The sequence below is a fragment of the Sparus aurata genome, chromosome 17 (assembly GCF_900880675.1).
Source record: "Sparus aurata chromosome 17, fSpaAur1.1, whole genome shotgun sequence".
NCBI classification, from domain to species: Eukaryota; Metazoa; Chordata; class Actinopteri; order Spariformes; family Sparidae; genus Sparus; species Sparus aurata.
Genome location: NC_044203.1, coordinates 10,662,086 through 10,677,388, shown reverse-complemented (window position 1 = coordinate 10,677,388; position 15,303 = coordinate 10,662,086). Strand labels below are relative to the sequence as shown.

Sequence of the window (15,303 nt, the reverse complement as noted above, 5' to 3'; positions counted from 1 at the left end):
TAGTCCCTCCCTTGTAACGATTTGTTCCAGGATACAGTAACATGTACTGAGCGAGGGTTTTGTTCACGGCTTAAATGCCATAAACAATGATAGTGTGATTTGCAGGGTGTAATTTTCAAATGTTACCTAATAAACGTGGATGACTCATTTTTATTTACCCTCTGCCGATCCAAAACAGCCTAAGGAAACGGATCCGTAACAGAATTCACGGCTCAAACATCTGTTTATAGCAATTATGGTACTTTTTCTCTCCCAGTCCGCCTGTCTTCCTCCCCTGCCTCTCACAGATAAATGTATTCCTCTCCGCATTGTCAGGAACATGGTCTGTGTTTTTCATCTTTTGTGTGTGCCCTGCCTTGCTTGGGTTACTGCCCTTGATACTTCGGCTTAGACAAAAAAAAGCAAATCCCGCTGTCTTTGTCCGGGGTATTTTTTTTTTTTTTTAGCTGGCAAAGAGGTGCATTGTCAGATTTCGGCGTTCCATTCAGAGCGTCGTCAGGGAAAGACAACAGACTTTCGTGCAGGATAGGGAAGACGAACACAAATGGCCTCCAAGAAGAGCTTTGTTCTGGGCAACACACACACACACACACACACACACACACACACACACACACACACACACATTGTCAAAAACACTCCCCCTGTCTTTACTGGCTCAAACCAAGGACCAAAGAGCTTTCTGCATTGGGAAGATGTTCCTTTCTTTCTGTATCACCACAACCACAGATAGTCCCTCTGTAGCTTACGGTCAGTGGATGCCCTTAAATATGCATGTGTTCACTGCTCAGTTATTCTGAGATCTGTGTCAGGAGTCTCTGATCTTTTCGTGCTGTCATTTTGAATAAAGCACCAAATTCAGTATCTGGCATTGGTTTTCACTCTTATTTAAAGCCCTAAAATCTAATCCCCTGTCTTTGCTGAGCGTTCGTGCAGGATGGAAGTACGACTCCTAAATCCATCTTGTTGGACTCTGGGCATGAGCAGCTCGGTTCTGCCTGAACTGGTTTGACCTCTCCAGTAGCGAGCTGCACCAAACCATACCAGGAGGGCGCTGCACTGGCAGTGGGGCAAGGCCACATCTATCCTCGCCCGTCGCCTGTCTGCGTCTCCTAAAGCCCCAACACAATGAAAAGTTTATAGCTCCCTTCTTGGCCTCATTATTCATCCTCTTCGCGCAAGCTCTCAGTGCTTTAGTACTGCTCTCTGCTTGATAGAAAACACATTTCTTCTCCTCAGCGCTACTGCCGTGTTGGCAGTAAGTCAGTCGGGCTGTCAGTCTCTGTGTTAGGAATCCGTGTCTCGCAGTGTGGCAGAGCGAAGGATAAACAGTGACCCAGCGATGGCAGTCTCTCATCAGGACATGAAGTTTTTATTGCCGTTGAACTCAGGTCGCTTCTCATCCTGCATTTCTTTCCTTTCTCGCTTCCGCTCAGCTTCGTCCTCCCCCTGCTTAGAATTTAAGCAGTTTAGCAGCCACAGTAACAAGTGGGAAACAGCTTTAGTGAGTTATACAATAACCGTGCAAAACGAGAATCCTTATCCTTATTAGGCATGAGGTGGGGTTTTTATGAAAGGACTGTAACAGAAAGAAAGAGAAAGTTAAAAGACGGAAAAAAGGGAGCAAACAGAGTCTTGTCGGTGACAAAACAAATGTGATGAGGAAGGATTTCACCTCCTGTTGTTCAGTTCACTGGCGGGGCTGCAGGTGTTGGGGGGTCGTTTGGAACGGCTCGGCCTGTTTGCTTTGCCAGTTCCTCCATCACTCACTGGTGAAACGTGATCTTTGGTCTTCTAATGCTCGTTTCAGAAGAACCTCACCCTTTCCTCCCATTGTGTCCATCCGAGAAACAGGTAATAGGTTAAAATAATATGCACAATGTCACATACACAATGAAGTGCTCACCCACTGTCTGGAAGCCAGTCTGTATACTACAAAAGCCAATCAGAGTTTTTGGGGGAAGTTGGCAGCTTTGTCTGGGTCCTTTATGGAGTCTTATAGTCACGATAGTGTTACATTTGCTAACCCACTAGTAAGTCCACCCTCTTACAGCGTTATCTCTTGTAACTTATGACATATTGTTTGAAAATTACACACTTTTTGAAAGTAAACAATAAAGCCAAACATTAACCTGTGCAAGCAAGTAAGCTAACCAGCTAAACAGTGTTATGTTTGAATGAAATCCTAGAATAAGTCCTAAAAAACTAATAGTTATCATTATCGCTCATCAGTTTCCCTCATCTGGAAGTTAGTGGGTTTTTTTTTAATGGAGTTTAAATTTATACGACATAAAATACCTCAGTATATACTCCACATTTGAATTATAAAGCATTGACATGTTTTAAATAAAGCAGTTGCTTGTCGCTAGTCTGTCTTTACAGGTTTGACTTAAGTTGCAAACCATTCTAACGCTAACTTTACAACTCGTATATTGATCAGTTTATACTTAAGTGTGTATGGTGCAGAAGGAAGAGATGCTAACTGTCAGGTTTGCCGACATAAAAACATCACCCTTGCAGCGCTTAGCAAATCCTGGACAAATTAGCTCTATACTGCAATACACATGACCCTTTTATTGGATTCCCATTTTTGTCATTTAACATTAAAAGTCAGGCTCATTTTTCGACCAGCTCTTATAGCTAACATTAGCTTATCTAGCTAAAGTTGATTAAATGTCCTAGCGACAGTTTAATTTGGGGTGGCAAAACTGGGGTATAAAATAGGCTATTGGCTAGCAAGGACAACTATGTTCCGGAAAAAAAGCCATTCAACAATAGAGGATTTTTTCGTTTGCAAACTGGATTTTAATATTACATATTTTTGAAGTCATGCCACTGTTGAAATCTGCATTGATATACTTTAGTTTTCCAGCATACATCAGTCACTGGCTTTTCAGCTGTTGTGCACTCCTGCACACCTTCACCAGGTCCTTGTTCCCTTTTCCTCCCGCTGAAAAACCTGTCTTTCATCTTGGAGACAGAGCAGCAGCAGTCGCTCTGCAAACATCCAGTAAATTCCTCAACAGAAGTCCATCTGTTCAAAAGGCATGGGAACTTGGGATTCCTCTTTGTCGCTGCTAAATCTAATTTACAGTCTCATAACGCCGGGCTTATGGCTTATTTTTGTTGCATGATGTTTTTGCAGGAGCTCGCTGGCACGGGCTGCTGTGTTGCTGCGCTGACTACACGTGAAAGGTGGTCGGAGCAGCATCTTGTAAAAATCTAACTCTGCTGCTTTACAGGGAGGCTGGGTGGGCTCTGTGTTCTTTCCCCTCGCATGTTTTGCATCTCTGTTATTCTGCTCCTTTGTGGAGGTTTGACCTCCCTCGCTGATGCTCATTGTGAGGTGCTCTCGTAAAGTCGGGGGAAACAGGTGTCTTCTTGTCAAGTGTCTAATAAACACAAAAGTGTGCAAAGTTCTGTGGCTTTACATTTTCACTTAAGACACGACTTTTAACAAAGAGAGACTGTTACTCAACATCATTTCCATGTAACTGTGAATGTTCAGAGCACTGAAGCCAGCATCACCTCACCTCACGTCTCGCACTGTGCTGTCGTGCAGTGAGAGGGCGCCCCCCTGAGGACTGAAATGGAGTCTGAATAGAGCAGACTGACTCTCCAAGTGCGCTTATGTGTGTCTGAGTGTGTGCAAAAGTCAATCTGATGACCCTTCGCCCCTTTACGATGACCATTAGCTTTTGTCATCCCCGTTATTTCTCCTCCTCTGTTGGTTCATTGAGGTTAAACGCAGCTCCTCTGTTCACAGGTATGGAAGGGACTGTCTGATTCAGTTCGAGGACTTTGCAAATGTTAATGCTTTCCGCTTGCTGAGCAAGTACCGCAACAAGTACTGTACATTCAACGATGACATCCAAGGTAACTCATCGCGCACAAAACACACGCAAATACACACAAATCCAACACAGATTCTCATTTAAAAGAAGACTACAACTAATGTTGCTCCGTGTTACTCCTTAGGAACGGCTTCAGTGGCAGTAGCTGGGCTCTTGGCCGCCCTCCGCATCACCAAGAGCAAAATGTGCGACCACACAGTTGTCTTCCAAGGTGCAGGGGAGGTATGTGCAGCACACTTAAAGCGGAACTGTACGGCATAGGCCACCGCCACAGGTCATCCCAAAAAAGAACATGTGTGCGATATCAGATCAGATATTCTTCGCGACGACATTGATTTCTCCCTCTTTGTGTCACTCCCAGGCAGCGATGGGGATCGCTGAGCTGATCACCATGGCCATGGAGAAGGAGGGGCTCGCTAAGCAAGAGTGTTTGAAAAAGATCTGGATGGTTGATTCCAAGGGACTCATTGTCAAGGTGCACGGATGAAAAAAAACTGCAAAACACGCACAACATGCGGGCATAAGCGCTAATCTCTCATAATCTGACAATTGTAATAGACCAGAATGAATAGTCCAACACATTCAGCCCTCGAGAACAAATGACGGGAGCTACTGTCCAAAAAGTGAAATGCACAAAGCATCACAGGTTGTTTTACAGGTTAAGGGTCTCTAACTGTGGATTTTCCTAAGCTGTTTGACATCAGTGACTCCAAAATGAAGAAAAAACATCACCCATGGTGCATTAATTTATATGACAGAGGTCTTTTTCTTGGAATCACTGCAAAGACTCTCCAGGAGATGAACATTAACATCTGTTACACATCTGTTTTGTCCACATTATGCATGTCATTCATCCCTTATTCCTCCTCCTCCTCTTCCTCCTCTTCACTGTCTTCAGCTCCTGGCTTTCTCAATGTTCCCTCCACTACACCGGTAATCCTCTCTCTTCCATCTCACCTCTGCTCTTCTGATTCATCTCTTCTCACCTCCTCCTTTCTCCCTCGTTTACCAACTTGGTGATCCTCCAAACCAGAGGAACATTTACAAGAATCCCTCATTCCTTCAACACTAAAACTGGGAACAATAACAACAGCTCCAAGTACAATTTGAAGAGTTTTCGGTGTTTCCACAGATGGTTTCATGTCTTTAATGTCCTCCTCCTCATCTGTCTTTTCCACATCCGTAGGGTCGGGACCACCTGACTCACGAGAAGGAGAGGTTTGCTCATGAGCACCCACACATGAAGAAACTGGAGGATGTGGTTCGGGAACTGAAACCCACAGCTATCATTGGTAAAACAACAAGCATTTGATGTTTTAATATCAGACTTTGCCATTTTACTGAACAGTGACGGATTTAGTGATTTATCGCTGAAAGCAAGGACTGGCAGTACATTTGTTATGTAAGGTAATATAGGAATGCCGAAGATGAATTTACATCCTGTCTGCGAAGTTAAAAGACTGAAAAGCTCAGAAAAGCTGCTAAAGAAGCAGACTAAAGTGGAATATGTTAACGTCTCAGGTGTGGCAGCTGTCGCCGGAGCCTTCACCGAGCAGATCATCCGGGACATGGCTTCCTTCAACGAACGGCCGATCATCTTTGCCCTCAGTAACCCGACCAGCAAAGCCGAATGCACTGCTGAGCAGTGTTACACACTCACAGAGGTACTCCCCCCTTTAAACCCTGTCATACCTGGCCATGAGTGATTTTACGGCTCCTCTCGAATGAAAATATTAAACTGGCACTGTTACTGTCTGTGCTGCAGGGGCGGGGCATCTTTGCCAGTGGCAGCCCATTTGACCCCGTCACGCTGCCTGATGGGAGGACGCTGTTCCCCGGTCAGGGAAACAACGCCTACATCTTCCCCGGCGTGGGCCTGGGTGTCACCGCCTGCACCGTCCGACACATTTCTGAGGAAATCTTCCTCACCGCAGCAGAGGTAACACACTGACATATACTCTTTATATATATGGCGTATATGGTGACTTCTTTGATATTTGAATGCATGCATTTGTCAACAAATTGACTCATGTTGTCACTAAACCATATTAGCACTCCTGAGATATCATTGAGGCCAAACTTTTACGTCAATCTTGAAAATTTCAGTGGAAATCTGTGATTTTAGTAAATACCAGAGTGTGAAATAACTATTAGTGTCCTGCATTAGGAAGTTACTTTAACATACCACTCAATTAGTTTTTTACACATGTTCACCGTTTGACAGGCCCTCGCTGATCTGGTGACAGAGAAGGACCTGAACGAGGGAAGGTTGTATCCTTCTCTCAGCACTATCGGGGACGTCTCGTTCAAACTGGCTGTCAGGGTGAGAGCTCAGTGATTACACATTAAAGAGCAGAAGCACCTTACCATGTCTTTGTGACAGTCCACTTGTACGAAGGCTTGTGAAACTGCAACAAAATTCAATCTTCCCAAAACCTGTGTGTTACAGATCATGGAGTACGCCTATGAGCACAACATGGCGACGCTTCGCCCGGAGCCGTCCGACAAAGAGGCGTACGTGCGCTCCCTCACCTACAGCACCGAATATGACGAGTTTGTCGTGGACTCGTACCGCTGGCCTGCCGACAGCATGACTGTGCAGTCGTGCAAACTTTAACGCACTGGACACAGGGACAGACTGAGCCCTGGAGCGGCACGGGTAACTACTGACATGCAATATCATCCCAAGTGGAGATGCTGGGATAAGAAAGTGGCCTAGTGTAGAATTTTTCTCATTAATATATTACTGTGAAATAAATGGTGACAACACATGTAGAGTTATTGTGCTTTATATCTTTGATGTCCTCCTCTCCAGCAGTGAAAAGCATTGAAGTTTAGAAAATAATTGTATAAATAGGTAGGCTATTTATAAATGAATGAAAGGAGGGAAAATGATAAAATGTGGAACGGAAAGTATATCGCAGAACTTCTGGAATATTGCACTATTGTTGTTATCACATTGTATTTTACTATGATATATTTGGGGAAAGTCCTTCACAGGTTACTTGTACTGTAATAGGCAGTAACTTGAAGACGGTGCAGGCTATAAACAAAAAACTCTCTGTCAAATAAAAAAGGCTTTGATGAATGTTATCCATGTCTGATGATTACTGCTTTTGTAGCGATGAAGGGCGAGGATGCACTGAGTGTTGGACTTGGACACAAAAGTGGACGTCAATAAAGATTAACATTTTTAAAGTAGCCTCTATGTAGTTTGTTCTCCCCCCCCCCCCTCCCCCCGAATTCCTGTACAAAATTTTAGAGTACACCTCACACTCCTCTCTGCAGCTTTATCATAATGTATAGACAAAAAACGCCCCGAAGAACGCTCTATACCAAAACACGTTAGTTTCTATCAAATGTGATGTGAGCCAAATGATAAAAAGTGATATGTGAGTATTTTGTCCTCCTTGACTTGGAATTTGAGAAGTTCTGCCCCTCCATGTTTCTTTGGAATGTTTTGACTCAAGAATCTCACTGTTGAGACACAACCTCCTTTTTCAATTCAGAATGTATGAACTGTTCCTTTATCCTACCAGCTGTCTTGATAAATGTCACACTTATTCTTTTGTTTGCTTGACTGTGAGTTACCCCCTTGAAAATCCACAGCAAGGGCTTTTTTAGATGCATCTCAGCAGGCGCTGGCTCCCTCCAGAGCCCAACTTCTGTCATTGCAACACAATAAGCCCCTTTACTTAATTTGGCTCCATCTGCAGAAAAAATGTCTTTTTAATCAGCAGATTTTAACAGGATACTTCCTATTTTCAGACTTAGTCAGCATGTAATATAAAATATCAATCAATCAATCAATTATTTTAATTTTTATGCAATTATAATAGAAACCAAAGGCATTAACTGTGGTGTATGTAGTCCATTATTCAGAGCCATACACACATACAATATGAGGTGTGTGTGTGAGTGAGTGTGTGTGTGTGTGTACATGGAAGCTGCACTGAAAGCAGCCGGTTATTCAAACAGGTTTATGGTCCAACAGTGCCTTTTGCGTCTCTCCTGTTTAGTGTTATTTGATTTAAACTGAGGAGGATTTTACATTAATTAATCGATCACTGGCCAGACAGTCAGTACCAGAGGCCTTGGCTGGCCCGTTGCCCGTCCCAGTGCGAAATCAATAGAAAGGCAAGCAGACCAGTCAGCTTTCAATGTTGAGCGTCTCCCCCCAGGCACCATTTTGAGAGGCAAACATTTGTTTTCCACTCCTTGCTTCGGCCTCCCTATAAATTTAGCCCTGGGCGACCAGCACTCCGACATGCTGATCAATATGTCTCAATGTCAACACCACCCAGCTGTCAGCCGTCTGACTGTAAGTGGTATTATTCACACAACTTTCGCTTGGTTGTGTATGTGCCGACATAGAAAAGATGACAGACGTCTGGTTTACAGAAACACCACCAGTCATGATCAAAATGTGATCATTTGAATGGATTTCAGTTGGATGGTATTCAACAAACTATATTAAAGTGGTATGTAGCTGAAGTCTACGTGTTAAGTTTGGTTTTGTTAAGTTAACATTCTTACTTGGCTAGAAGCAGATACTAGAAGTTTCTTCTAAAGCTGTTACAACTCTTTCAAACCATGTATCTGTAAGTTTACGTAGCTGTATTGACCTTTAGCATTTTAGCAATGTATTTCAATCCCATTTCAACTTTTATCAAATGAAACTTAGCCTGTGTGAACTGTTTGGAACCAGCCTGGTCACCAGAATAAAATATCGGTTAACGGAAAAGTTTTCTGCAAACTAGATTATTTTCTAGGCTTTGTGCCATGTTGACATGTCTACAAAAAGAGGCCTTGGGACAACTCCAGCTGTGTTTGTGTCAACCAAAACAGGCGTTTAAAGCCAAGACATAGTGTTTTCCTAACCTCCTACCAATGTTTTTTGTGCCTAAACACAGTAGATCTGACTGAACCTAAAGAAATGTAAAGTTTGAACTTATCTGAGGTTTTGCAGTCATGTTCTTTGTAAACATTTATTCAGGGTTGATTTGAAGTGTAATTCAGCACAGTAGCATTGTTACTTACAGCAAAGTCAGTTGTTAATCCTTTACTAGCCATCTATTTGAACCATTTATCTGTTTATTTTAGAAAAACAATGTATCTCTAGCATTGCTGAGCTAACAATTGAACAGCTAGGCTATACACTGTATTCAGCTGGTGCTTTTAGCTATTTCACCATGTAGCTATCTTATCAACTTAGCCAGCGTTCAAACAATTTATCCTTCACAATACGTTAACTAAGACGACCATTTGTACAATACGTTCAGCTTGTAATGTTATCATTACTTTTAGATTAAAAAAATAAATTAAAAAATGTACCTTCTGCACTGTGTCTGCCATGTATTCATTAGCTGGACGCTGTGAGCTTTTTATCTCTTAAGTTAGGCTCTATATTTGAAAAATGTTTCATAGCCAGCTGTGTCAACCATAACACATTATTTAACGTGTATTTTGAAGTGTTTTTTCATGTATTTTTCTTAGCAATTAAACCAGTACTTTTAGATAACAATTTTAGCAAAGTTGTATTAATTACTTGCCTTACAAGCCTGCTTTTAGCTGTTACCTTTAAAATAATTCTCTGCTAGCTTGTTTCCACAGACTCTCAGGCATAGTTTGTGGCATTCAGTGGTTTTAGCTGACTGAATATCTGGATATTTAGATTGGATCAAATCGGACTCTTCTATTTCCTCATTTTACTTGTGCTACAATCTTTCCTCTGTCCCTGCTTACCCACTGGCGACTAGCAGAACTACCCTCGGGGGAGGTTACACCTGGTTGGGGGTCACTGTTCAAAAGCAGCATGCAAGCTACATCTCTAAAGCTGACTTTCAGTTAAAACACTGTAGAGGACTAGCTCATCTCGCCTCACCCTGCAGCCCTCTGTGGCACCTTGCTGGTCGCAGTCCGGCCGGGTGACTGGCAGCTGCGAGCTGACATCATTCTGACCTTGTTTACAGTCTCACATTAAATGGCACATTGCTGAGACCTTGTGATCAGTGCCAATCAGTAAAGCCCCTGAGGGAATGTCGCCTGTGTGAGTCTGTCTACCCATCCTCCCTGCCGCCTGTCTGGCATTAAGCCTCAAACCCCGCTCCTGTCTGCCCTCGACCGCCACCACCACACTCTCAGCTTGTTCTGCTTGCGTCCTTGTGTCGCCACAGCAGAATTCAGACAACATCACTTTCCTCTCAGGAGCCGCTGTGTGTCTCTTTGGTTATTCGACAGTCACGATTTATGATTCAAGTTTGTAGGATTTGCCACTTCACCTTTAAAAACTATTGCACACGCACTGTTTTTACTGACTATAAATTATCATTTTAACTGTCTTACTTGATACTCTTCACTTGTGTACATGCAGAAAGTTGAAGACCTGTGAGGAAGGGCAGACAAGTGTAAAGACCAGCAGAGGGAGCTCTAACATGTTGTTTGAGCAGAGAGCAGTTAAAGGCCTTACACTGTAGTGCAGCGGGAATTTAATGCACACATTTGTCCATTGTTAACTCCTCTCTGTCGTTCATTCTGTTTTCAGTGACCTTTTCCTTTATTTCTACTGAAGCTTGTGTTGCTGATGAATAATGACACAAGATAATGGCTGCTGTAAATGCAACAATACCCTAAGCTACAGATCACAGCATTTACTCAGGGGCTCATTTCACCAGCTACATCTTTGAATACATATAATAGTTCAGGCTCCTTTATTGTGCAGTCTTTGTATGGCTGGGCCAGTGGAAGGCCATTATAGCTTGCGATATAGCCCGAGATGATGAGGGGTAAATTGGACAAAACCTATGTAGATATTACAATTGTCTATAATCAGTTTAATGGAATATATTACATTATGGCACCACCCATTACTTACTGCTGGTCTCTTCATTTCTGATGAATATATGCTGCTATCTTGTATAAAGAGGTTCAGACTTGAGAGGAGAAGAACATTGTGAGCTTTTAAATAAGATTTAACACTTACATCTTAATAAACCAAGATGTCTAGATCAACAACGGCAACATGTTTATGGTTTATCATATTGATCTGCCGACTGGCTGTCAGGAGTACATTTAGGCAGCTTTGTGATATTCAATTTGGTTTTTTATACCAGTCATGTTTATTTTTGTCAGTGTATTAAGCTTAAATATTCATTTCCAAACCCCAAACTGTATCCAAGTTATTGTAAATATGGTATGCACACGTTTAATGTATGTTTTTAGAGCACATATTTTTTGTACGTGGGTATGTTCTGCTTTCTAAAATGTTGACCCCAGGGAGAGGAGCTATATTTTTTTAGGAAACAGCTAATCGGCATCGTTACCGATGAAAATAATCTTGATGCGCGCAAGTAGTCGAATGGTTAGAGCGCATGCCACAAACGCAGTGGACCCCGGTTCGAATCTGGCCGGAGGACCTGTGCTGCATGTCACACCCCCCTCTCTCCCCTTTCCGAGCAATCCACTGTCAAATAAAGGTGTCTGTGCCTCAAAAAAAAATCTTGATAAATGAGATTGATCTCTAAATTGCATTTCATCTTCAAGAGAAAGGGAATGTAAAAATGGCATTTTCTAAATTCTAAGCTGTAACAAATAAATAAATAAATAATGCTTTTAATTTGTTTTTCTATGCAAAAAAAAAACCTTGAGGTGTCTGTTGCCATCTTGAAGTATATTTAATCACACACTGAGCCATAAGCACTCGCAACATTTGAAGATATACCGCTCTTTCACCGTTTGAAAGAAGCACTTTGAAAACAGTTTGTTCCAGTCATCCAACACGCAGCTGCGGTCTATAAGACAAGAGTTTACACTTCAAGGACTTTATACACACCAATAAACTGCTTGTTATTCTCACTCACAAAGAACAGGATGTACCCTTCTGAAAGTGGCTGCATGGAGACTTGAAACATATTGATTGCAGAGTATAGCTGAACCAGTAAACAGTATAGAATTCAACCAACATGAAACTTTACATTGACCTACTTAAATAAATGTCATCATTACGGAGACGGAGAGAAAGGATCGCGTTACAAAGCCTCCCTGAATGAATGAATGAGTACATCTCACCTCCACGTTTCACCTCGCACGTCCTCCTTTTAGCTTTGCTTTTGTTTCACAGCAGCCACCGCATCAGAGAAGCGGGGTGCTTGATGATCAGACAAGACTGAAATCCCCTTATACCTTTGCATCTTGTTGGTGCTTCATAGAAACTGCCTATAATGACAGAGGCCCTGTGCCCACGCAGGAGTGTTTAAGACTCCTCTCAGGTGAGCTAAAGCAGTCATGTAGGGTTTGACACAAACACAGAAGCTGGGGATCATCTCCATATCTTAGCTGCAATTGAATCGCTGCAGTTTCTGTATTTGATGTCAATTTGACCTTCTGCGACCGAGACAAGATTGTCTTTTCCGATGCTGGAGAGATAACAAAAGTAGCTGTCAGTGAGTTAACGAAGTTGACCCCTTTGTGTTAAACGTGAGATTGGATAGCAGTAATTCAGTATCAATCAATAGTTGTCATGGGCTACTGTATGATCATATTACAAATTGTGTTCTTTTACCTGAACCAGGCTTTTTGATGGACAGCATGTCAAAAGTGACCTGACTGAGTTTATATTTTCTCAATTATGTCCCATAATAGCAAGCTAGCTGTTGCCCTGTTCCGTTTAAGATGGCCAACATTAGCTGGATCGACAAAATAAGACCCAAATGTTATGTGTGACCAAATGTTATGTGATCCCTGCTACAGTAATTAATTCACAAAACAATTTGATAGCGTGTCTTTGTTTCTTCTCATATCACACCTGCATATCTGGGTCACCCTTGAACAATGTGTGTGAACACGATGCTGTAGCACACAAAATAATTGTATTCATAAAAAGACGGGGAATTAGAAAAAGATATCTGTGGTAGTCAGAAACAATACATTTAATGAATACTTGGAATGTTAAGTGATCACATCATTTACATTTGTTTGCAATGTAAAGGTGGTTTATGAAGCCCGTGCATCAAAGGGTTTACCGTCGTGTTTGTAAAAAATGCCTCCCTCTTTACAAGTCATCACTGTAACATCCAATAATATTCTTTCATGCAGTAGCTTTCAGTGAATAGCGTGTTTCGGATGTTAAGTGCACGCCACTGCCAATGGAGACAGTGAAATCTGATCCTCCTCTTATATATCTTCCTGATAAATCCCACTGTAACATATTCAATTTTAAACCAGCCTCTTGCAATTGATTCATTTGGTGCCTGATGCTTTTGTACAGGCTTAAATCTTGGCTATGACTTGAAGATAGAGTGTTCCTTTAGAGTAGAATGGCGCTGACACGTTCGGCTTGCTGAAGTGTGCCTGAGCAGCACGCTATCAGCTTCAGTCATGACCTCTGACCTTTCTGGCAGTACCCAGGGGCAGTTAACTCCATGGGATTGATAACAATGACATAATTTACTCAAATTACTCTCTTTCTTTATTTCTTTTCTTTTCCTTATACTCTTTAGAGCACCAGAGCCTGCCTTATATAAATAACCCAATGCAAATATTGGTACTTTTTGTGTTGTGAGACATTGCAAGTTTTTACACCAAGTGACCTCAGCAAATTCAGTGCCCTGCCTGGCTGGTGGTGGACTGAATGGGGACAATTATCAAAACCACCTCTGCTCAGCAGCTTTCTACCATTCTGCTGTTCCCATGAATGATTCCACGAGTAATTCGAAGAGACGCCTCCGTTTCGCAGACAGTTCGTGAGGCCCGCACATCGCACAGGTTTTAGCCTGAGAGGCAGTGGTGGGCGCAGGTTTCCGACAGCCTGTTGTCTCTCGGACGGGTACCACGCGCAGATACCAAGCAGGAGCGCCAACGCCTTGACAACTTTTCCATAATTAGATGAAGCCTTGCACTCAGCATGGGGATTCTTGCGCTGAAAATCTAACGTGACATGTGTGATCACGACCCAAAGTCGCGTTTAATTAATTTTTCGTTGCGACACAGGCTGCGCAGACATCATTCCCTGCAGCTCTCATCCCTGGAAAAACACAGTGTTCTACTAAAATAGGCCACTCTGGAGCCTTTGTGAGCAATGCAAGTTTGCAGAGTTGCACCTTTATTTTAAGCAAAATTCAACAAGTTACAGGTCCAGGTTTTTGTTTTTCTTCGGACAAGGATACTGTGCACCTATGTAATAATTCAGCAGGGAAATGTAACATGTTTTAGCCCAGTTTAGTTACACAGCTACACAGCACATTGCCTTCAGCTGTTGAGCATGTCTTTGCCGCCTTTTGAATGTCGGCACATGCTAGCCGGGCTTGTGCTTATTATTCTGCTGCAAGCTCCAGATGGATCAACACATGCTGAAAATATTACAAGCAAGACATTTGCATGTGACCTAAATCCCTCACTTCTGCTCCACCATGCAAACAAGTCGGTCCAAAGACATCGTTAATGACCCCCGATTGGAACATTTGCGCTGCACAAAATATTTTCCCATACAGGGTTTTAAAATTTGCATATGAGTTGGCGGGTTCAGAGGCATGTTGTATGTACACTCAAAACAAGGATGGATGGTTCAAAATTTCACACTGTTTTCTTTATTTTGAAGATATTCTGAACCCTGTTTGGAAATTAAAGGCCCCTGCGATGTTAGTGTGGCTGAAAGAACAATTTTTTGGCACCCCTGCATTTACTTTTTTAAATAACTCGCAGTAACAGAAAACACTGTGAAATTAAAACGTTTTATGGTACCAACATATGCATTTCTCAGCCCTGTTGCCAGAATAAAATATTGTCAATTAACATTTCAGCAAACCACTGATATCACATCTGTGCGCATCATAAGCTACATACGATTTCCACAAAACATGTCGTATCATGTTCACATTACTTGTAAATGGTGGTGGAGTTTCAGGTGAGAAGGTCGAACCAGTCACCACAGTTGGAGACTACAGATATTTTTGAGGAGACCTCGGACGATTTTCAGCCGTGTTTGTGCCGACCGAAAAAAAGGAATTTTAGGCCAAAACATGATGTTCTCCTAATTTCAGTCAAGTGTTTTTGTGCCCAAGTGTAACTGGACCATGTGCACAGTGTTGTCACAATAAAACTGAAAATTGAACCCAGAGAAATATAAACTTTCAATCTATTCAAGGTTTGCAGAAACGTACGTCGCCAACTTTAATTTCAGTGACTGGGTCGGCATTTCTTGTCTTTACAGAGGAGCAAAACAGAAAATGTGAATAAAAATAAGCTACTTCACCAGCTATTCCACACAGAAATTAAAAAAAAGGCAATGATAATATTATTTGGACCTTTTTTTGAAGTTGCAAGAAATAATTGGATTCGAAGCAGGTGATCCACCTTTAATTCCCCTCATAATCAATCATTCAGCCAGTTTGAATGGACCAAAGTACTCATTTAGCTGTGTTGTGTAACTGTGCGTAACACAATTCACTAAAGG

At 42.2% G+C, this 15,303-nt stretch overlaps 1 protein-coding gene across 1 annotated transcript in view; it reads left to right on the top strand.

Annotated features, from left to right (window-relative positions):
• Positions 1 to 7,052, top strand: part of me1 (malic enzyme 1, NADP(+)-dependent, cytosolic) — an 87,296-nt gene extending 80,244 nt beyond the window's left edge. The window contains exons 7-14 of the mRNA XM_030395194.1: positions 3,767 to 3,876; positions 3,979 to 4,076; positions 4,216 to 4,329; positions 5,041 to 5,146; positions 5,376 to 5,518; positions 5,620 to 5,793; positions 6,079 to 6,177; positions 6,304 to 7,052. Of these exons, the coding sequence (XP_030251054.1) occupies positions 3,767 to 3,876; positions 3,979 to 4,076; positions 4,216 to 4,329; positions 5,041 to 5,146; positions 5,376 to 5,518; positions 5,620 to 5,793; positions 6,079 to 6,177; positions 6,304 to 6,471 (1,012 nt within the window). The 3' untranslated portion in view covers positions 6,472 to 7,052. The remainder of the gene's footprint in view (positions 1 to 3,766; positions 3,877 to 3,978; positions 4,077 to 4,215; positions 4,330 to 5,040; positions 5,147 to 5,375; positions 5,519 to 5,619; positions 5,794 to 6,078; positions 6,178 to 6,303) is intronic.
• The last annotated feature ends 8,251 nt before the right edge of the window (positions 7,053 to 15,303 follow it).